Here is a 22,968-nt window from a genome sequence, read left to right on the forward strand (position 1 = left end):
TGTTTTTGCATGCCTACTTTTAAATATGTAAATGCATATACACATGGCCAAAGCTGAAGTCTTATTATTGTAGTTAAATAATTCAGTGGGAAAGTTTGGTGGGAAGAAATCAAATTTAGAGCATATTTTTAAAAAATTTGCATTTGAATTAAAATCATAAAACAATTTATTATAATTGTTGCTGGGTTATATTAATTCAAAAGAACACCTGGGAACCCTTGATCTTTTAGTTTTTTAGTAATTACTATATCACATCTGCTAAAAAGTGATTCAGTGTCTGACTTGCTATATGTCATGTCTTCAGCATTTGTCTTGTGCTAATCCAGCAGAACTCTGCTATCTCAGTCCTGAGGCTCACATCTGGTCTGGTCAATAATGTGATGCTCTTGAGAATAGGGTTGACAATACCAGATCCAACCAAGGGAGTGCCTGCCAGAGGAAGAGTGTTCTCCAAAAGGCCCCTCAACATCTAGAATAAGGGGATCAGCAACACTCAGATTTGGGAATAGAGATTGATGGGGTAAGGTTGGCAGTATGTAGAGAGTCTCTATTCAGTGATAGTCCTTGGTTCTGGAACTCATGGGATCCAAGAGCTTCTAGATTCCTTAGACAACCTGGACTGAGAGATATAAGTCTTGGGAAGAGTGATTTCTCTGTTGAGGATACTATGTCTTACACTTGATTAGTGAGAAGAAAAAATAATTCCATGAAGGCTCAAGACTGAATTTTATTTTTCTCCTGTAAAATCTTGGTGAGGCTTAGAATCAGTGTTTGTGGAATTCTAAAAGCTAGAAATTTTGTAACAATTTGAGATTTTTACGAAGTCTTTAGAAATAAGTGAAATTCTTCATGCACAGTGGAAACTGATTCTATTGGGAAGCTAATGCTAGAATATATTGGTATCAAGTAGCAAACTTGCTACATCCAGAGAGAGAGAGAGAGAGAGAGAGAGAGAGAGAGAGAGAGAGAGAGAGAGAACTTCTTAGTGTGAATTTAACTTATTTTAATACACTGACATTTACTTATATTTATTGAATACCTTGCGTTAAATAATCCTATTTATTCAATGTGGTAAGTTCTAGTATGCTTATTTTAGGAACAAATAAAATGTAGCTTAGAAAGGTTAAGTATATTACCCCAAATCACACAACTTAACAGTGGTACAGTTACCATTCAAATCAGGTTTATTTGACTTCAAAATTCAGGAGTAGATGATATCTTTTCACAAAACTGGTTTCCCACAGTTTGTCTGAGTCAGTAGCATAAAAAGAAAACCATCCACAATGTCACTAGATGACAGCCTAAGGGAAGAAGCAGGATTTAAGCAAATACATTGATGTAAAGTTATGCATTAGTGCCTCAGAGAGCAGGGAAGAAGGGCTGATTAGTTATGACTATAGGAGATAAGAAACATTTCACAGTGGGGATATTTTGTACATTTTTATGATGTCAACATTGGGGTGCAACTTATTAATTTATCTCAAAACAGTGATATCCAGAGAGGTACTTTTTGTTTTGACTTACTTCTCTTAAGGTAAGGATATGCAGTAAATTTCCATAAGTGGGGTTTAATAGGAAGAAAGTGTCGCTTCTGGGAGAGGAGTCGTATTTCTAAAAGCTGTTACTAAATCGCCAGGAGCATGCTGCTGCCACTGGGGAATGCTGATGTATTTGGTTACTTCTGACTGTTCTGCCTACTTACTCCCAAAACATACAATTTGAATATAGGAATGAAGCAATGTAGACTACTCTTTACTTTTACTGCAAATTTCTGTATTAGTTTTTAAGTTTAAGAAGGCTTTTACTCTGTAATTGGGAAAACGTGTCATGATGAAATTTTAAATAGAAAAATATCAATGGGAAAATTATACAGAACTCAAATGTAAAACTGAATTGGATGTAAAGAAGGACAGAGGGTCATAGCTAACTGAAGAATAAATAAAGCCTTTAATTTACCTCACTAGTCTATGTTGGAATTTTCTTTAGCATTTTCTGAAGGTTATCTCTAATTCTAATTGTCTGTTTCTGTCCTGTCCTTCTGAGAAATTGGAGCCACAGATGCCCTTTCCGGGAGCATCAAATGCCTTTGGTGTAATTAGGTAAGCTTCGGTGCTGACACTGGTGGTCTGTAGCTTAATTATGGACACACAGAGGGCAGAAGAGGGTGTGCAGTTCAGAGCTGGTATATGGATATTAATCGGTGTTAATGAAAGCAGAACTTCTAAAGCTCCCACCTTTGCAGAAGACGGAGCCCCAATCATCTTTGTTCAAACTGTTTAGAAACAATGCAAAGCATATCTATCTCATTTAATTTTATATGGAAATAAGAGATTACATATATCAGAAAATTAAGAGGAGCGTGCCCCACAAAGCACATTCTCTGAGACCACTTCACCTCCTCCTTCAGTGCAGTTTACTGAAGAAAAGCTAATCCCAGTGGGAGAGCAGCAGGCGACAAGTGGAGAAGCTGAGCTAACAGGTTAAAGGGGCAGCTTACTGCATTTCAGAACAGGTTGTGTGCCTGCTAAACTAATGACTAGTAATAGGAAAAGTCTATGTTCAGCAACAATGTCCCTCTCAGTCTTCCCCTGCCAATTACTCTTTCTCCTTCTATCCTTATTTTATTAGAAAATGTTGCTTCTAGAAGAGGCTCATCTTTCTATGAGCTGTTACTGAAACACCAGAAACAGGCTGATGTATCCCCTCAATATTTTCTAATTTTCTTTCCTCTCTCCCCCTTTCCTTCTCCACATCTATCCCAATGGCTTAAAAGTAAACATACAGTTTATAAGAATAGTAATTTTCAAACATAATTTCAGAGTCAAAAGTTCAAAATCATGTTTTCTTTTCTTCAATAGCATACACTTCCTTGACTTTAGAGAAAGAATTTTTGTATGTTTGTGACATGAACACTTGTATAGACAGAGAGGAAGTTAGATAAATATAGGCAATAAATCTCCTGCTAATACAAATTAAAGATCTTTACCTCTTAAAATAAAAAGAAGTACACTTCTGCAAGGAAAAGTGGACAAAGTTGACCTATCAGGAGCTACTTGGAGTGAAGGTGGTGAAGAGTAGCTATCTATCACCCACACAATGGGAGGCTTGTTAGAAGCTAATGATCTCTTTTCTCATTTATTTGATCCTGACTCCACAATCTCTCATTCTGTCAGAGGACCCTCGGGGAGTATTATGGAGAGACCAGCTTATTCTATGGCACTTATTCTCCAGTCACAAAACAGAATGCTGCATCTCACTATTTTGACATATTTGTCTTTAAAGGGGTATCTGGCAACATACGAAGAAATGAACAGAGCAAAACTTAGCCAAGTGTAAAGCGTAGGAGCTGACAGGCATTCAAAGTTTTATGTAAGTTTAATATAGATTAGTTTGTTTTCAGGCCATGAATTTTTTCAGCTTTAGTACATGTGCTGCTTATTAAAGAATCCAATCTATTAAACTTGGAGCACATAAAACTTTTCTCCTTTTCTTTCTGAATGAAAGCTCACTGAATTTAATCCACACTGATCTGCAGATTCATAGCTCGAATGTAAAAATATGATGAGAAAATTCTAAATGAATTTGCACTCCTGGATCTTACCCATGGTTTACTTGATATAATAGCTAATCTTCTTTGCCAGTTCTGCTGGATTTAGAATTTCCATGGAAACACAGTCTCGGATTGAGCCATGATAGTGTTTTTGGAAAGGGGTAACTTAAGAGAGAAGATCTGTCTTGGATGTGTATAGAATGATCTGATGTGCTTGGGTCCTGGGCTGAATAAAAGGAGAAAGCCAGTGGAGAGGAGCCGCCTTCTTGCTCTCCATCCCAAATAAAGTCCAAGTGTGACCAGCTGCCTTGTGCTTCAGCTGACACATGGTGACCGTGTTTCCCTGAACTGTAAAAGAACCTCTCCTCTCCTGGGCTGCTTCTTGTTTGCAGTCAATGAGATATAATTTACATTGAATGGGTTCTATTATTTGATGTACAGTAATTACCTTAGTACAGTGTTTTTGTTTTTGTTTTTCAAAACATTAACAAATCAGCTAACCAGAGAATAGTGGGGTATGGAGACTGTATGCATGAAAACTGACTGATATGCTTGACAAGTAACATTCACATTACTAGCCTCTGCAAACTGCACAATGACAGCCAACTATGAAAAAGAAATGATGCCAAGTCAGGGTCACAACTAAGGATGCAAGGTAACCAGACTTGTACATGCAGTTTTGCTAAAATTAGAGATTCACAAAAGGGTACTGAAGTTCATTGTTTCTATTTTTATTTCTCCCTTGTTTCAGTAATTTTATTTAATGCTGATTCCAGTAGAATTTAGTTCCAATGAGGAAAACTTCTGAGGATTCCTGTCCCCTGCTTATGTGGACTCCTATCACAGAATAATTCATTTTTGTCAAGTGTTCCTAACAAGTTCATATCTATAACTATTACCTATCATCTATCTACCTTTTGTCTGCCCATCTTTGAATCTAACTACTTATTTTATCTCTACCTGGCTATCTAGATAATTATTACCACCCTTATGTATGTTATAATGTTAAAAAAAAGGCTATACCAAATGTTAAGGTGTATTAGTCTAGAAAAATGCAGTGCAACAGTCAACCCACAGTTAATAAAATAGAATTTATGTTGAAAATATACCCATATGTCTATATGTATATAGTACCAAGTAATAACCAATCAAATAAATTTTAAATACTTAATATCTAGATTTTAGAATGCAAAATTAACATTGTCCTTAAAAGAATGTCTAGCAGTGTTTCAAGAGATAGTTCAACCAACCTACCCTAGTTATTTTATTGATGTGAAATTATTTCACATCAAAAACAAACTAAAGCTACTTTTCAGTCTAAATATTAACTCCTCCATTGGAGAAAAGCTTCAGTTAAGTGGTCATGGAAACAACCTTCTGTTATTCTGGAATTCATAACCAAATCACCAAGCAAAGCAGAGTTTATAAATTGTCTTCCAACCCTTTCTATTAACCTGTCATATTATTTTACCTAGATATTTAATATCAGTTATTTGATTCATATATTCCAATTTCTGCTTGAGAATAGTACTATCTGTATATCCATATTTATAACCTTAAAAACCTTAACACAAAAGGCAGGGTCAATCAAAGAAGATTATGAACTATTTTAGGGAGCAGTGGAGTGTAGACAAAGGAGAAACTTACTTACTCATTTTGCTCTCTGGACTTTTTTTTTGTTTAATACCACCGTCTTATGATATAGCCCTGGCTTATCTGGAACTCACTTTGAACCTCTCTGGATGTTTTATGTTTAATAACACATTCTTATGATGTGGCCCTTCCTTAACTGGAACTCATTGAAGAACAAGCTAGTCTCAAACTTACATAGATCCTTCTCCCTCTACTGCCTGTACACCTGGTCCTTTTCTTTCTGTCTGTTTTCTGGTACCAAGAGCAGGGAGCCTGGAACATTCTAGACAAGAGTTTGAGTACTAAGCCATACTCCCATTCTCTTTCTCTGATTTCTGAACTCCCTAGGACAGTTTCATTTGCTTTCCCTAACCTTCAGTCCTTAGTATTATAAATATCTTCTCACCAAAATAGGTAACACTAAAAAACACTGTCTTAAGAACAAGTATCAAGTCAGCCATAAATTTAAATGGCCATTTAAAGTATAAAATGCAATTGCCTTCTATAAACGACTAAAATCCTTCCAACTCCTTTTCCTTGAAGAACAAATTTTTAATCATTTCTTGGTAATCAAATTTCATTCATCTCTCTGCAACTCTGGCAAGCAAATGAGACTATAAAACATTCAATTGTTTTACTTTGCCTGTAACATAATTTTTGTGTAGCAAATCAATTAGTTCTGTTAATAAATACAAAAGCTAAAGTATAGAAAGAAAGCAAGAAAATGAACAGAAACTCCAAACTATGGCTTTAATAGTTATGCATTCACTAGGTATTTTACTAGGTGCCTACCTCATTCAAGCATAATATGTGTTTTCAGTGGCGCATTTCAGAATTATTCTTAAGTATCTTCCTCCAGAGAGAATATTCTATATGAAGGATAACAGTAATCATTTAAAATAAAAGAGAAAGGATAGAAAGGGTAATGGCAAGGTTTCTGTGGCTGTACATCAGTTGTCTGATACCTCTCTAGTCCCCTTATCCAGCAAACCATTCCCATATTTGTTAGCTGGTCACTGGGAAAACCACAGGGGCATCCTGCTTACATTCCACCCCTTTTATGTTGCCCCTCCTCAGTGGGTCTTCCCGCTAAGATGTTGGCTACACCTGAAAGTTTCAGTGGGTAAGTTCATGAAGCATTTTAGTACCAAGCCTGAAACCATCTCCTAACCAGATGCTTAATCCTAGGAAGAATAAAAGGTGCTGGAAAAGAAGTCCTTTGTAAAACAGCACAACAAAGACTTCAGCATTCAGCTTTCAGCTTTCCACGATGTGCTTTGTATAATGTTTTAGTCAACATCTGCCAAATTTTGTCCTTATCCATCACAATAATTTTAGGAATCACTTTATAGCATGCATGTATAAAATGATAGTTTTTAAAAAGTCATGGTGAATCTCACAGTTCCTCCTGTGCCTTGAGACAGTTGATGAATGGAAACAAAAGAAAAGGGAGCAATGCAAATACACAGCCATTTGTTGGACTCTCCCACAGGAGGAAGTGGGTGGCAGTCAGTGTCCTTTTGCCACTGTAGAGCTACTTGCCTTGCAAGCTGTAGATTTCTCCAACGCTGTTCTGACGCGTAATGTGATGCCAGTATGCACTACGTGGAAGAGAGATGGATTTCGATAACGTCATTGGTTCAGTCAAGCTCGTCTGAAGCTAAAAGAGAAGGAAAAGTGTATCTTAGGCTTTCCTGGAGATATCAAGCTCAAATCAACCTTTTAAAATGCCAAGGATTAAATGTGAGTGACAGAAAGAAGAATGTGCGAAAGATATCCATGTAATTCCCCATTCAATGGTAACTGTGTCAGGAGTGAAATTGCCACTGATAGATTTCCCATGCTCCAGTGGATGGCCCCACAGATGCGCACATAGGGACAGCACTGACTGGACTTGGAGGGAGGGAGGAAGGGAGGAAGGGATGGAGGGAGAGAGGGAGGCAGGGAGGCAGGGAGGCAGGGAGGCAGGGAGGCAGGGAGGTAGGGAGGCAGGGAGGCAGGGAGGCAGGGAGGCAGGGAGAGAACATTGGAAAGGGGCATGTTGGGGGGGATATGGGGAAATTTGCAGGAGGAAAATAATGTAGATAAGATCATATTTCATTGTATAAATGTACAAAATTATTAAAAACAAGGAAACAGCAAGGAAATATGGAAGGAAGAAAGGAAATAGCTCAATGGGTTAAAGAGCTTGCTGCACAAGAATGAAGCCTAGCACCTGCGTAAGAGTCGGATGGCCAGGTGAATTCCTGTAACCCCAGTGCCACAGGAGCGAACACTTGAACAGGATCGTGTGGGTCTGTCTACTCATCAGAGAGTGTACTCCAGGTTTGGTAAGAGGTCCTGTCTCAAGGGGATAAGTTGGAGTGCCATAAAACAGGATACCTGTTGGTCTTTTGGCTTCCATGCACAGGTACTCACCCGGTCACACATGTGCATACACCACACACATACCACGTGATACTATAAATATTAAAACACACATCAAAAAGAAAAAATATATCTATATATATTCTTCTTAAGAATGGAATCTGACTGATTAAGAGGGGCACGAAGAATCTCAATGGCTTCTTGCCAATGGAGAAAGAACAATAGCAAGTACCCGGGGTGGGGGGTTGGGGATAATCAATTGCAGGCCAATTTGTGAACTGGTTTGCATTTCAGTGGTTGAGAATTATTTACACTGCCCACAGTGTTTCCCAATGTATAGAATGGTGAAGCAATTCAAGAAACGAAGGAGCAGGCTGTCAGAGTGACATGTCCTAGAAAAGGTGCCAAACACAAGAGAGCCATTTTCAGAGTTTTCCTGACACCTCCTCCCACCTTTGTGCAGGGCTGCTTTCTTTAATGCATCATTTTCTTGCACATACTGAATGAATATTCTCTCTGAGAACCTGGGTGATAAGAGAGAGAGCTAAATGTGTTTGTATTTTGAATGTACTGTTTTGAGGTTAGCTGATTACATCATTCCCTGGGGCATATGATTAACAAAAAAAAAAAAAAAAAGGAATGGATTTGCAATTTTAAGAAAGAAATTTATGCTTATTTATTCATATTGTTTTAAAAATACAGAAATGGTTTTATTTGGTTTTTATTACTTTAACACGACCTGGGCAATGTACAAACAGGCCTCTTTGCTAACTGCCATCCCAAAAGCTAAGAATTCCATCAGATAATTTCTGAGGCCTATAGCAGAGAGATCTCTGCTTCGCTGTGACTTTTCCACCACTACTGTATTTGGAAAATGCCTCAATTTATGATGTTCCTTGTTCTGTTGCCATAAAATCTTCATGAAATGTTATCACATCGGAACATGGAATTTGGAGTAATCTGAATTTGCTATCTTGTACAAGATCAACACACTCAGTTTCTTTGAAAGCTTGCCACCAGAGCAACTTTGAAGCTGATTCTTACATATCTCAGATGATATATTTCAAGCTCTCTTCCCTATTTACACAGTGTGCATGCTCCTCACACCCGTGTTCCGTGTACTTTGTTTGGTACGTGGAGGAATGTGGAGGGAAACAGGTTTTGTTTTCTGTGCTGAGATTAAGTAGCACTTTCCGTACCTGCAGCATTCTTGTTACCAATGTCCCAACCCTGTGCAGGGCTACCCATGTTTAGATACCATCAAATATGCTCACAGAGGTAAACTTCATCTCCTACTATTGTATAGAAGTAGAGGCAGGTTTCATTTTATGGTGGTATTATTGAGAAAGGAAGCCAACTTCTTGTATAAAACATGGAGTTTATTAAACACAAATCTTTATTTAATTCATGTCAGCAATGCCATTAATAACATGAGCTAAAGTGAATTCATACTAATCATAATTCTGTTTGTTATCTCATTTTTACTACTTTCTAAACCTAATCTAATTTATTATTTTTCATAAAATAGAGAATTCTGAAATTAAATGAAAGTCATTTTCCTTCTGTAGTTTAATTTGGTAAACATTTTTTACACCAAAGAGTCAGTCTTGAGTATCATAGAAACACAGTAAGCATATGGTAACTGTTGAAAATAACCAGCAGAAAATTCCCTTACACATCTGAGGCATCACACCACTTGTTGCCATAGTTCTCCCTTTCCATGCTGTCAGTGTCTTTAGCTATACTCAATTCTTCATTACTGGGCCCTAACTTTAGTTACTTTCTATTTATTTGTAGAAAGAGAGACATCTGAATCTAAAAGTTGGTTATGGATTTTTCTTGACCTGTTTACCTATGTTTTCTTGCACATAGTAATTGTTTTCCTGGACACCAAAGTGTCACTCATTATTCATGCCTGTATAAAGTACTGTTATGGAGTGAACTGTGTTCTCACCAATTGCCTTGAAGTACAATATCCCAGTGTGATCATATATAGAGGCAGGTTCTGTGAGGAGGCTAATTAAGGTTAAAAGAAGACCACAGGGCACAACCCTAGTCCAAGAGGATAGTGACCTAATAAAAAGAAGAGACTCCAGGGTATAATAGTCATAGGAAAAGGCCATGGAATGACACAACTAGAAAATGGACATTTACAAGGCAAGCATTGAGACATAAGAAAAAACTAAACCTGTTCAATGTTGATTTTGAACTTTCAGACTACAGAACTGTGAAAAAGCAAATGTATGTTGGTTAAGCCACCCACTCTACAGTATCACTTACAGCCATTCCAGACTAATATAGAAGACTTTAAGTAACCTAACAAGGAAGATGTACACTCTCAAATATGATCTATCCAGTAATTTTTAATTATTACCTTTAAACAATGTATTGAAAATTATTAGTCTATGGAGAGCCATAGTAGAGAAAATTATATTTGTAATAGAAAGAAATATACACATTTGCATATATATGTACAAGAAAAATTATGAGACCATTTGTAAAAAGTCTCAATTGGGGTTTCTACTGCTCTGATAAAGCACTGTGACCAAAAGCAACTCAGGGAGGAAAGCTTTTATTACATTTTAAAACTCTTCATCACTGAGGTAAGTTAGGGTAGGAACTCAAGGCAGGAACCAGAAGGCAGAAACTGAAGCAGAAGCCGTGGAGCAACACTGCTTACTGATGTGCTGTATATGGCTTTATCAGCCTGCTTTTGTATACAATTTAGGACCACCTGCCTAGGGGAGTTGTCACCCTCTGTGGCCTAGGCTGTCTCACATCCATCATTTATCAAGAAGATACCATATAAACTTGGCTGTGGGCAATCTGACAATGACATTTTCTCTATTGAGGTGTTTGTTTGTTTGTTTGCTAGATAATGCTACCTTGTGTCAAGTTGAAAAATCAGCACACCATTTCTGTCTTATTATTGTGTTTTAATAAATGAAACTGGATTGATTTCATGTTTCCTAGTTTTTCTTTTGGGGGAATCTGCTATACTGCTTGTGTGTGTGTGTGTGTGTGTGTGTGTGTGTGTGTGTGTGTGTGTGTTTCATCTAGTGAGAAATTATTTAAGAAACTACAATAAATTCTGGACCTTTGTGCCAGCTTCACTGAGTATTTAACTACTAACTCTCCTGCAGGCAGCATCCACAGGCTTCTTGTTTTGCATAGGCAGGATTAAGATGCAGAAAGGATGCTTCAGCAGAGATGCAGAAATCAATCCTATGAAACACTTGCCAGTGTTTCCTGCCACCTCCTTGTCGTTGTAGCCATTTGAAACAACATTTAGTTCTCTGGGAGGCTGAGCAATGAACCAGAAAATGCTTATTTAGTGTCTGAAAAGAGTGCAGGTCACAGCTCAACCAAGTGTGAAGAGTAGTAGAGATGTCTGTGTTCTACCTGAGAGCACAGCCCATAAAAGCAAAGCCAAAGAACATGACTTCAGCCCAAAGTGCTTCATACACAAATGAAGTTGATGCCTATATGAGCAAGCTGCCTTAGTTCTTTTTTGGGCAATCAATTAAAAATGTTATTTATTTGTATATAGGTGAGATCTATAGGTAGGTAATATAACAACAGATCCTAGTACCATTTGCAAAAACAGAGCAAGCAAAGGAACGACATTGGAGGTGAAGACACATGTTTGGTCTAAGCCAAGGTGATCTATAGAAGAATAAAAACCTAAGGAAAAAATAAATAGAAGGGTCATTTGATCAATGTGGGCAGGTGAGGAAATGTAGAACAGAGATGAGCAGTGCTAAGAAGGATGTGTGTATTCATGAGCATGCCTGCATGTACATGTGATTGTGTGTACACATGAATGATTCAAACTAGAAAAGGATAGTATCTTTCTCTTCCTGTTGATATGATGACATACTCTGACAAACACAGCTTACGGGAGAAAAGATTGGCTTATACTTCCAGGATACAAACACCAAGGTGAGAAAGTCCAGGCAGCATGAGCACAGCTGCCATATCACAACCACAGCAGGAGGAGCAGCAGTGAACGTGGCTGCTCTTAGCCTGCTTTCTTTATTTATACAGTCCAGGATCCCAGGCAGGGAATGGTGCCACCAACAATGGGTGGCACTTACGCCTTGAATTGTAAATCAAGAAGATCTTCCACAGACTTATCTCTCAGGTGATTTTAGATCTGTCTAGTTAAAAATTAACACTAACCATCACACCTCTGTGATGAGTTAAATGCTTCATGAGTTATAAGTTAACACATTCTTTGATATGTCTGAAACAGGAGAGAATGGATAAGAACAAATGCTGTAAAAATATAACTGTTACAAAGACACCAATAACAACAACAAAAACCACACTAATATAACATGTAACATATGAAATGTATGTCAGTTTTAAAAAGAAAAATGTCATGCTTTGTAATAAAGAAGTATGTACAAGGCTCTCCAGGTTGAGAATGCTATGTTTTATTTGTTCTTAGAAACAAGTTCATGAAACTTTAAAATTGTATGTGAACAGAGACCCCAGGGATGGTAAGCCAGCCATGCTTGGCATTGTTTGTAGTCATTAAAACAACCCTCTGAAGTTTGATGGTTTATGGGCAATTGGTTTCTCACAGACTCGGCTTAATTTTCAGTAGGGGACACCTCACACTTAATCTTCCATTTTATTCAAGATAAATGGGAAGGAATTAGAAGACATTTTGCTGAGTTTGTTCCAAGGTAACAAATAAAATATAATTTACACAGTCATTTAATGGAAATTGTTTGATGTCATTCATTTGAACTTCATAGAATATTATTTTAATTTAGCTTGGAACAGTGATTGTTACTACTGTATATTTTAATTATATACTAACAAATTACATTTAGGTAATTTGAAAAAATATAAAACAAACTCTAACAGACTAATGGCATTAAAAGAAGTAGTTTTAACAATGTTCTTTTATTTTTAAAATCAATGATACTTTTAAGAATACATGTGCATTCAAGCCAGGGTTGGTGTTCCATGCTTATAATCTGAGCTACTCAAGACACTGAGGTGGGAAGTTTCTGAGATCAAGGCCAGCCCAGGACAATTAATGAAACCCTGAATCAAAATAAAAAGAATGGAAAAAAAAAAGCCTTGAGATAAAGGTTGGTGGGGGAGGCCTTATGTTTTGTCTCCAACAGCAAAGTGATTAAAGAATTTCTGCATATCCTTAGAGTATCCCAAGTGTAAATTAGAGGGTGGATGTATTTACAGAACTACTCTTTTAACATAAGGATACTGATAAACACATGCTACACACTAAACCTCAAGGTTGTTTACATCACAATTTTGCTCCTTTACAACTTTAAGTAGATAATGCTTTCTGTAAGTAATTTTCAGTACTGAAAGCTGGGATAAGATGCATTTTTTATCCCATTTACACACGTAGCTTATTTCTCTTTGTTAGCCTCTATATGAATTTGTTATCTCCAAGTTTTCAAGAAAGCCCTGTCTGTATACTAACTTTCCAAAGTTAGTTATTGCCACAACCTCTTATAGGAAGAGGTAGATAAAGAAGCTGCTTCATACCATGTGGCTTCTTTAGTCTTACTAGTGAATGCCACTTCCACATACCATAGGTGCTTTCACCTAACACCACAGGACACAGAGATGCGATTACTTTCACCAAAAGAAGACTGGTTACCCTCCCACGGAATTTACTTTGTCAAATAGGAACTTGCTACAATGCCTTTGAATCTGTGATCATCCTGTTTTAGGCTTCCAAGTGCCAGGATTCTAGGTGTATGCCAGCTCACCCGTTCTCACCCATCAAATGCTATCCTGACTTTTCTTAAGATTTATTTGCCTTTGATTGTTTGCTTTGAAATAAGGTAGCCTTGAACTTGCAATGCTATATTTGTATGCTGAGTTGTTTTAACCTTTGGAATCTATTGTTTCATTTAAGAAAAGTATCTGATAAGGGTTTCTCATTGTTATTTAGCTCCAGCAATAAAATAAAAGGAATAGACACACCTTCAACATGAAAGTAATGATCTTTTGTATTAGGCAGCCTTTTTTTCTTATATAGTAACAGCTTTAATTGAATAGAAGTAAGAAATATCTATCCTCCTCCTCCCCTCTCTAAACTTCATGCACACACAGTCTCTAAAGTGGCATCTGAACTATTTACAACTTGTTCTATGTAAAGGAGAGTGAAGTATCTTTTTGTGTCAATACTGTATTATAGCCTCATTGACCAGATAAGTTACATATAGGCTTCTGCCATGTCCACTTTATTGTTCATTTCTGAGAAAATGTGTGATTTTCATGTTCATATATCCTATCATGAATGTTTATAAAAAACTAACTATGGTTTTTTTTTTTTTTTTTTTTTTTTTTTTTTTAGTGTTTTGAAATGAAACACTAATAAGTAAAGTGATTATTTAGGGTCATAAGTTTACATTCATTATTCGACCATAGTGGTATATTTTAATTGAGTCATGTTGGTTAATTACAATCAATGCATATCAAAAGGAGAAAAATTTCATGGATATGTTTTTGACATTTCAAAATAGATACTTTATTATTGTCATTAATAACTGATGCTCTTGTCTTATGATTATTATTAATGTTGAGTAGTTGAGTCTTGAACTTTGAAAAGTAAATTTGTTTGCATTTACTCTTTTAAAAGAGATTCATTTCATTTTTACTTGTGTGTGTGTATACACACATGTGTTTGTGCATATATGTGTGTGTGTGTGTGTGTGTGAGTACCCGTGGAAACCAGAAGAAAGTACCAGATTCCTTGGAGTTAGAGTTACAAGCAATAGTGGGTGCTGCAGACTGAACCCTGGTCCTCCGCAAGAGCACTGAGTGCTCCTTAACTGCTGAGCCTCTCTCCAGCTTTTGCATTAGTTTTAATAGAAATCATTTGCCCCATGCATATGCATATGATTCCTAGAATTTTCAAAGCTTCTACGACTATACCCAGACAAGTATGTTAAAGATGTTCTGTGCATCACCATAGTAAGATGCTTCCAAGTTCTTCATACTTTTGCTGTGGAAAACTTTATCTTTCTCATTCTGATAGAACTCCCTCAGAATGTGTCCAAGAAGAATGTTTTAATGTAATCCTGCAGTGGAAGCCAAACTGCTAAGAATAGAACCCATATGGGAGTCCTTGTAGTTCCTTCAAAAGTTATAAATGAGTATATGCTTGCCACCTATAAAAACTATCACTATATTTCATATGCTCTAAAATTTCATCCATTTTAAGTCAAACCTTTATTATGCTAAGCACTACAAATGATTGGTTCTGCCACTCAAACTATGGCTTACATTTGAGTGAGAGCTGCTAAAATGAAGAAGGAAAAAGAAACAAAACCAAATCTGTCATCTTGGAATTGATGCAATATGGTAGTGCTTTCCAGATCACGCAACTGCCTATGAGACTGGAATGCTATCTACTTGCTGATAGAGCACATCATGTAACTATTTAGATAGAAGATCATTTCGTAGATGAGTGGTGATGAATGACTAGTAAGTGCTTCAGAAAAGTTTAATTGGAGAAGGGTGAGTTCATTCAGTTTCTATGGCTATTTAAATTACTTTATTGCAGAGCTCACTCACTCCCTTCTCTTTCTATCCTGTCTCCCCTGTGACAATGGAAATAAGGATTTCAGAAAAAATCATTTTAAATATTGATATTTCTATTTTATTTTTATAGACAGGGTTTCTCTGTATAACATCCTGGGTGTCCTAGAACTCACTTTGTAGACTAGGCTTGTGTTGAACTCAGAATAGCTGCCTTTGCTTCCTAAGTCCTGGGATTAAAGGCATGTGCCACCACTGTCCAGATAAATATTGATTTCTTTTACAAAAGTATAAAGCATAAATTTCTGTATGAGAAGATCTCAAATAGGCTTTTAAGTTACCTGTGATATCACAAGTTTAGAAATTACTACTCAAAATGCCTTTCTTTTATTTACTTATATTTGATAATGTATCAGGAAAACATTTTTCTTTCATTCATGTTTTCCTTGGCTATTGTTTAAACCATAGGCATTTTACCATGTCTATGATGCCAGTTAAACAACACAAAAAGAAGAATTAAAAAATAGGTTCCTATATCCTTCCTCCTCTCACTCCCTTTGAGATCTTCCAAAATAAATGTCTGTGTGTTTAGGGACATCTGTGACTTTCCTGTCTATCATGGGTAGAACTGTATTCAAATTCACCAGGGTGTAACATGGAGCATGTGTCTCTGAGCCTCTGATGGATGGTTTCATTTACAAGGGAGGTCAGCATTCCCCTGGGCAATATGGTGCCTTGATAGCAGAGCATCTTTTGGAAATGAAATTTGATGACTTTCTATAGTTCTAGAAAGAAGATTGTTATCTACGAGATAGAAATGGATTCTAGATATGACATTCTATTTAAATATCTAAATTAAATAATTGTATCAATGAGATGAATATTAGTAATGTATCAGAAATAGCTCCAGTTTAAAATGTAGTATACTGGCTTAATTCTCCAATGTACCCTAAGCAAAATTCTTCTTTTCTTGCTGTGTTTAAAATATTTGCATTAATTCTTTGAGGATTTCTTATGTGTGTGCATGAGTGTGCACGCATGTGCACCTGTCATGACGTGGATGGATGTCAGAGGACAGTTTTTAGGAACTGATTCTTTCCTTTCACTATGTGGGTTCCAAGAATTGAACTCAGGTTGTCAGACTTCACCACAAGCACCCTTACCTGATGAACTATCTCATCAGCCCTTTTAAGTGACAATAAAAAAAAAATGGCTTGCTTTAGATGAATGGAGACATCAAAATACACCAGCTGAGGAGGCTCTAGTGAAGAACTGTTAATAATGGTAAAACCAGCTTTAACAACCAAGTGTTATCAGAAGATCCTGTTGAATTCCTTCTTTTCAGGAAGAAATGGCAGCTGAGACACTATATTTATTGTATTTTGTACAAGTCTATAAATTCACAAATCATGTATCATTAAAAAGGTAAGAGTAAATGCTTTCAATTGCCTGTAAACTTTATGTTTAGGGCATCCATTGATTATAGAGTTTTTGGTTAGTTAATCTTTCAAAAGTCTTTGAAAGTGTATGAAAGTACATAATAATTTAAATAGTAATATCACATGGCCTGGTTTGAAAACAAAACAAATTAGAAATTCACTGTCACCATTCTTTCTTATAGTAGATATGTACATATAGTAAATACAGTGCCAACTTTTTGTATCTTAGAGGATTTTAGATACTATTTTAACACCTATTTTGTACTTTGACTAGTTTTCACACAGAACTTTATCTTATTTTAAATTGAAAACAGGAACCAGACAGAGTGCTGAAATGGTCTTTCATGCTTGTTCGAAAATTTTATGTTTTTAGAGGAGGTATATTAAAGGGGAAAATAATATCTTGTAGACTGGGAACCCTCCCAGTTTTGGAACTTAGTGTTCTTGAGAAGTTACCAAGCTGAGGTAGACTGCTCTCAGAAAAGTGTTAGATTAGCTTATTTTGAAGAATGGACTAGATAGGAAGTAATTTAATTTTACTAGCATTAAGCTTCACAGAAAAGCATACCTGTAAAATTGATATGGAATCTTATTCAAATGCTCTCTTTACATTTGATTTGATGAATTCCATTGTTGAGCCTCACTGAGTCCACAGTTTGAGCATCTGAGCCTCATAGAGAGGGAACACACCACAACTTTAGAATGTCTGAGATTTTTGTACAGGTATCCATCATCTCTAAGTCCTTAGTGATAACTGTCTGACTCTTTCCCCAGGTTTATCAGACTGTGATAAGCATACAGCAGCCCCAACTGATTTAATGAATTTTTATTTAAAAGAAAATTGGCTCAAGATTGTTAGGCATCCTTGAAAGGGTATGAATGATAAGCTGTCACCACATGTAGGCTGAATAACTTGCTTTTTTCACAGATATTGCAATGTTTCAAGTATTCAAAACCAACATGTATGCTGTCACCATCATAAGCTGAAGTGTTTCCTGAGCATGTGTATGTATCAGGCAACTAAATGGACAGAACTACTATAGCTCTGTTGCAGAGGAGAGAGAGACCTTTACAGATTTAGTACCCTGCCCAGGAATAAAATCTGTAAGCAGTGATGTTGGGCAGTGAATTTGGAGCCCAAACATGATCCTGTGTTTCATGACCAATAATTGTAGTCTATTGAAATAATTCTCAACATTTTATTCATGAAAATATAATAAAATTCTTCTATGATAATATGGACACTTAAAACAAGTATAAGTAACAAATTTCAACTCTTGCCTCATTCTCTAGCAATGCACACAGCTTTGGGTAACCAAGGCAACAGGTCATGCACAGATATATGGAGAGCAGGTCTTCTAAGTCCTGGACAAAAATAACTTCTGATATAGTGAGTAGGATATTGGCAGACATTAGAGGTTTGGTAATGGGCAGAGCATGGGTGGACACCATGCACTGCACAAATGGACTCATAGAAATATAGTATGCATCAGCCCAGGGAGATTCATTTACAAGCATTAGGTTAGAGGGATGGACCCTTACCCGGGCCTTCTGCTCCATTTCCAGCATTAATCTTTCATGTTGCTCAGCTATGGCCAGTGTTGCAGAGTGGACCTTCTGATAGATCATTTCTCCTTCCCTTGTTTGAAAAGTGAATAGTCCTTCTCCTGTGTCACACATCCTGTGAAAAAAAGAGATAGAGAGATGGGTCTCTGTGGATTCAAGTATGTCAACAGTTTCTATATAAAAAATGCTCTTACTCTCAGGTTTCCTCCTCCATGCTAATTCATTCTTGGACAAATCATTCAATACATGCATCTCCAAATGGCACATTAGGGGGAACTAAAGGTGAATATTCATGTGTACTCAAGTTTTTAAAAGCTTTTCAAACTGTGCAGGAACAAGTGAAAAGGATTTAGACATGCTCAGTGTGGAAGTCTGAATATTGACAGTGGGGTTTCCGTACTCACAAAGATAGCTACCATATGCTTTACCTTTTGGGCAAAGAAAAGGAGTTTTAATGTCTATCACACATACCCTATTTGAATTTAAGAATATTTGCTTTAACATAGAGTCTGACAATAACAGGGGTGTAAATTTAGGCAAGATGCTCACCTACCTATCTCTGCAATATTTCCAAAATTGGAATAATAGAACCAAGCCAAACAACCTTAAAAGTAAAAGAGTTGGCAAACAGTTTACAGTGTATACTCAGAGTGTTAAAAATTGTTAGCTACATTGATCATAAAGTTTGGAACTAATAATAATTAAAGTTTAGAGGTCATCAAGAAAATATCTACCCTAGGGAAAGGTTGAGTTGATCTATTTTTGCATGAAACAAACAGTGATGCTTTTATGTTATGAATTAGGAAGAATAATATAGTTAGTGCTATGGTAACAACATATAATAACAATGAAATTCTTACTAGCTATTCTAGTAGAAATATCAAAATTTAAATTCATTTTCAGTTATTTAATGATAATCATTTGATAAGATAGTCTTCATTGAAAATTGTTAGACAATAGATTTACAGATCAGTTTTATTAATAAAGACTAATTACAAAATAAAATCTTATTTTAATTAGTATTTTAGCCCAGCATTAGCCTATAACTGAAGAGTATCTATATCCATGTGATAATAGAATCTAATATGAAGAATTAGCTACGTTTCTATGCTGCCAGTTTAAAGTTACTATCATTGAAAGATTTACAGGCTACAATGTCAAAATATTCATGAGACAAAAACTATTGGACAATTTGGATTCTTCCCTATGACTCTCCAAGGGGATTTTAGTAGCAAAGAAATGTCTCAAGAGACTTCTGACATTGCCCAGGCTGTGACTGCCATCCCTCCAGGCCCATCCAACCAGTACTTAGCTTCTGTGAAAGCAATCTTAATAAAATTCACACGGCATGAAATGGAAAGTCCTGGGGAAAAATCAAGAGTTTTCACAAAGTGAAACAAATGGGCTATCTTTGTTGATGCAGGGGTATTTGGAAATGCAAAAGCCACAGAAAAACCATTGATAAGTCCTGAGCACATCTTGTTTGAGGTAGAGATTTTGTTCGCTGTCAAGTGCAGAACACTGCTTATTAGCCTCAAGAAATGAGATAATGAAGGCACAAATTGTTATTTCACACTCAGGCATTGAGATGTGAAGTGCTGATGCCTGTCCACTTCCCAAGACTTAATTCTGCCCAGTGTGGGACTCTGAATGATTACAGGAGGGTTTCCCTAATTTTGGAAATAACTACCATTCACTTATTTTGAGAAAGGAATAACCATTTGAATGTATTATAAAAAGTAAAGAAACATTAAATACAAAGAGCTTCTGCACTGTGATTATATCAACCACGGGCAAGGTTCAGATTCTTTATATGATGGATTCAAGCTTATTGTTTTTGTCAGTCAGGTTGACTTGAGAAGTTTAGGAGTCCTTGCCTTAGCATGTTCTGTCTGAAGGAGGATATGGAACAGAAATGTAGAGTTTTTCTTATCGGTTTAAACAGTGTTATGGTAGCAAGTCAATACTACAGGACAGACTAAGGAGGATACAATAACTTATATTGCTTTTGACTTTCTTTTCAAATTAGGGCCTCAAGACAGCAATACCTGTACCAGTGGAAAATTATTCATTGTTCTGACTTAAAATATGTATCTTAACAAAGTTCTACATATTCATATGAACAGTGTGAGACTCAACTTACTCTTTCCCTAAAGTGGGAAGAGCTCAGAGGTGGTCATTGCATTTGAGCATCTCGACTCTTTGCCCACCAACTTGACATTAAAGACATTCAGTGGTGCATTTACTTTATGAAAAGGTGAAAACTTGGATGCTGTGTATTTGGCTAACTCCAAACTAAAGGTTTTGTTCATAATTAAAGATGAGGGTATTATCTCTCTTCACAATTAAGATATTTGTACAGAATAATACTTTTTAATTAAATTACAAATTTTAATGATGTATATGAGTGTGTCTCTGTACAAGTGTTATCATGTTTGCATACAGGCTACATCCTCAGAGTCCATAGTAAGGCATAAGCTCCTTTGGAGCTGGAGTTACAGGTGGTAAAGAGATGCCTGACATGGGTTCTGGGAACTGAATTTGGGTGCTCTGGAGAAAGTAGACACTAATTGCTGAGCTTTCTCCAGTCCCCTCTTTACCTAAATTAAGTTGTTGAAGGAAGGTCTCCTTCAGCACTGAAGAATAGTTTGGAACCTTATAAAATTCTAGAAGGTTAGTAGGGTAGACACACTTGCTTGCAGGTTTGTTTTGTTTTATCTGATCATTATTAGGAAGGAAATTATATCAGTCTGGGACTCTGGGGATGACAGCATAAATTTGGACTTTCAGGTCATGGACTGTCATATACATTTATCACCTATTTGTAAATTAGGCACTGTTGTGTGACTGAGAATTAAAAAAGAGAGAAAACAAACATTATTTCTGAAACTATCCAAATAGCAGATGGGAGAAAACCATTGGTTAAGAAGTTCTATATAATATACTTAAGTACCACAATGTGGATGTACTATGATATGAACCACAGAGGCCTGACCTGAACACAGTTTTCAACTGTTGACTCTGACTTTTCGTCTGTAAAATGGAGCCAACAAAATTTGTTCACTAGTTTTAAAGGTCAAATGTATTTATTGGCTCATGAAATGACTTAGTGAAGATACTAATGATTAGGGCAAGGCTCGTTTGGCACATCTAGGTTACCAAACCTTCCTCCTTCATTGCATAGTAAAGAATGTCTTCAGGATGGTTCTTGGGATATTTCTTCTGTTTCTGAACAATGATGTGACTTGGGTGGTAGGCGATTTTGATGCTGAAGTAGTTAAATCTCAGGGTCTGTCTATATGGGGTCCTTCAGGGAAGACTTGAATTTTAAGGCTCAAGCTTGAATGTTAAGGCTCAAAGTCTTTGTTTGACAACACTTCACATGTGCTCCCCGTCATTGCAGAGAGAATTGTATCCCATTCTAGAAGTCTGTGCCCCATCACCTCATCTCTTCATTCACTGACTTTAATGTGTGTTGCATGGCAGTCAACCATATTGAGTAGAACAGCTTTTTCTTGTGAGTCTCATAGAAAACCCTTATGATGCTGAGGGTTTATTTTGGGCACAGTACCATTTGAGACATCTAGCATATGCTAGACTGTCAAGAGTATTGCAACATGATCAGAATCTGAAAGTTTCAGACTTTTCTCTGAATGGGGTACATTTTAGATTCTGTTTCTTGAGGAAATCTCTGAGAACTTCTCCTCTATCTTTATCCCATCTCAGTCCCTACTTCCATAATGACTCAAACTTGCAACTTTTGGTCTCATTTCTGTTATGTTCTAATAAACATGGAGTATCAAGACTGTGTGAGACTGTGTCTGTTCATAAGAACTTACATTTCAAATGATGCACTTTTCTTCCTGCTTTATGTAGTTGGCCTCAAGGAGACAAATAGCCTTAACATATAGAGCAGTAGAGACAGATTTCCTTGAGAAAACCCTCCATCACCAAACTGTAGCCAGTGTTATCCTTTCCTTATCTCTAAGTAAAAAAAAAATCTCTTTATGAAGTAGAGATTTAAAAATATCAATTTTTCTCCCAAATAACAAGCAAAAGAGGAGGGGATTGGTGAGTGTGAGAGATGGAAAAAAGACTGAGTGGTAGAGGTGTGCCTATGAGTAAGATATAATGATATGTGCATATGAAATTGTCATAATTCAACTCATTATTTTGTAAACTTTAATAAAAAAGACAAATATAGACAAAATTTTAGATTTTTCTTTGAGAGGAAGAAAGGGAAAACATGCAATTGGGTAGGTAGGGAGGTATGAGGTACCTGGGAGGAGTTTGAGGATTAAATATATTATGTTTATATGATATATGATATATCATATATGATATATATCATATAATAATATATAAAATATATGATAATATTTTATCATATGTTAAATATCAATAACATATGATAAAATAAGTTAAATAAAAAAATAATAAAAATAAAAATTGATGAAGCTCTGGGTTCAGTTCCCACCACCACATAAATCACTATGGCAACCTAAGTCTGTAACCTTAGCATTCGGAGGGAAGAAACTAGAGAATCAGGAAAAAGTTCATGGTCATTCTTAGCTACACAGAGAGTTCACAGCCAGCCTAGGACACATGAGACTTTGTCTTAATTTCACCCTCCAGAATATAATTAAAGTAATTATCTGTAAGTTTCTAGGAAAAATTGTGACTTATCTTCCACAAAGTTGTCATCAGTGAAATAGAACCAAAGCAGATTTCCTTACACTCCTGTATTTCTCTTTAGGATTTAAAATTTAGCATTCAACTACAGATGGCCTTGAAATCCTCAATACCACAGTTTTTCTTCAGAGTAATTTAAACCAATTAACACTTTTATTCTGCTCATGATTTAATATTTATTATCAC

At 36.3% G+C, this 22,968-nt stretch overlaps 1 protein-coding gene across 3 annotated transcripts in view; it reads right to left on the reverse strand.

The window, feature by feature from the left end:
• Dok6 (docking protein 6) overlaps positions 1-22,968 on the reverse strand; it is a 411,539-nt gene that overhangs the window by 77,444 nt on the left and 311,127 nt on the right. For all 3 annotated transcript variants that reach the window (XM_028886850.2, XM_037197242.1, XM_028886851.2), the window contains 2 exons: positions 18,067-18,205; positions 6,725-6,842 (listed from right to left, as the gene is read on the reverse strand). In XM_028886850.2, the coding sequence (XP_028742683.1) occupies positions 6,725-6,842; positions 18,067-18,205 (257 nt within the window). The remainder of the gene's footprint in view (positions 1-6,724; positions 6,843-18,066; positions 18,206-22,968) is intronic.

The sequence above is a fragment of the Peromyscus leucopus genome, chromosome 19, assembly GCF_004664715.2.
Source record: "Peromyscus leucopus breed LL Stock chromosome 19, UCI_PerLeu_2.1, whole genome shotgun sequence".
Taxonomy (NCBI): Eukaryota; Metazoa; Chordata; class Mammalia; order Rodentia; family Cricetidae; genus Peromyscus; species Peromyscus leucopus.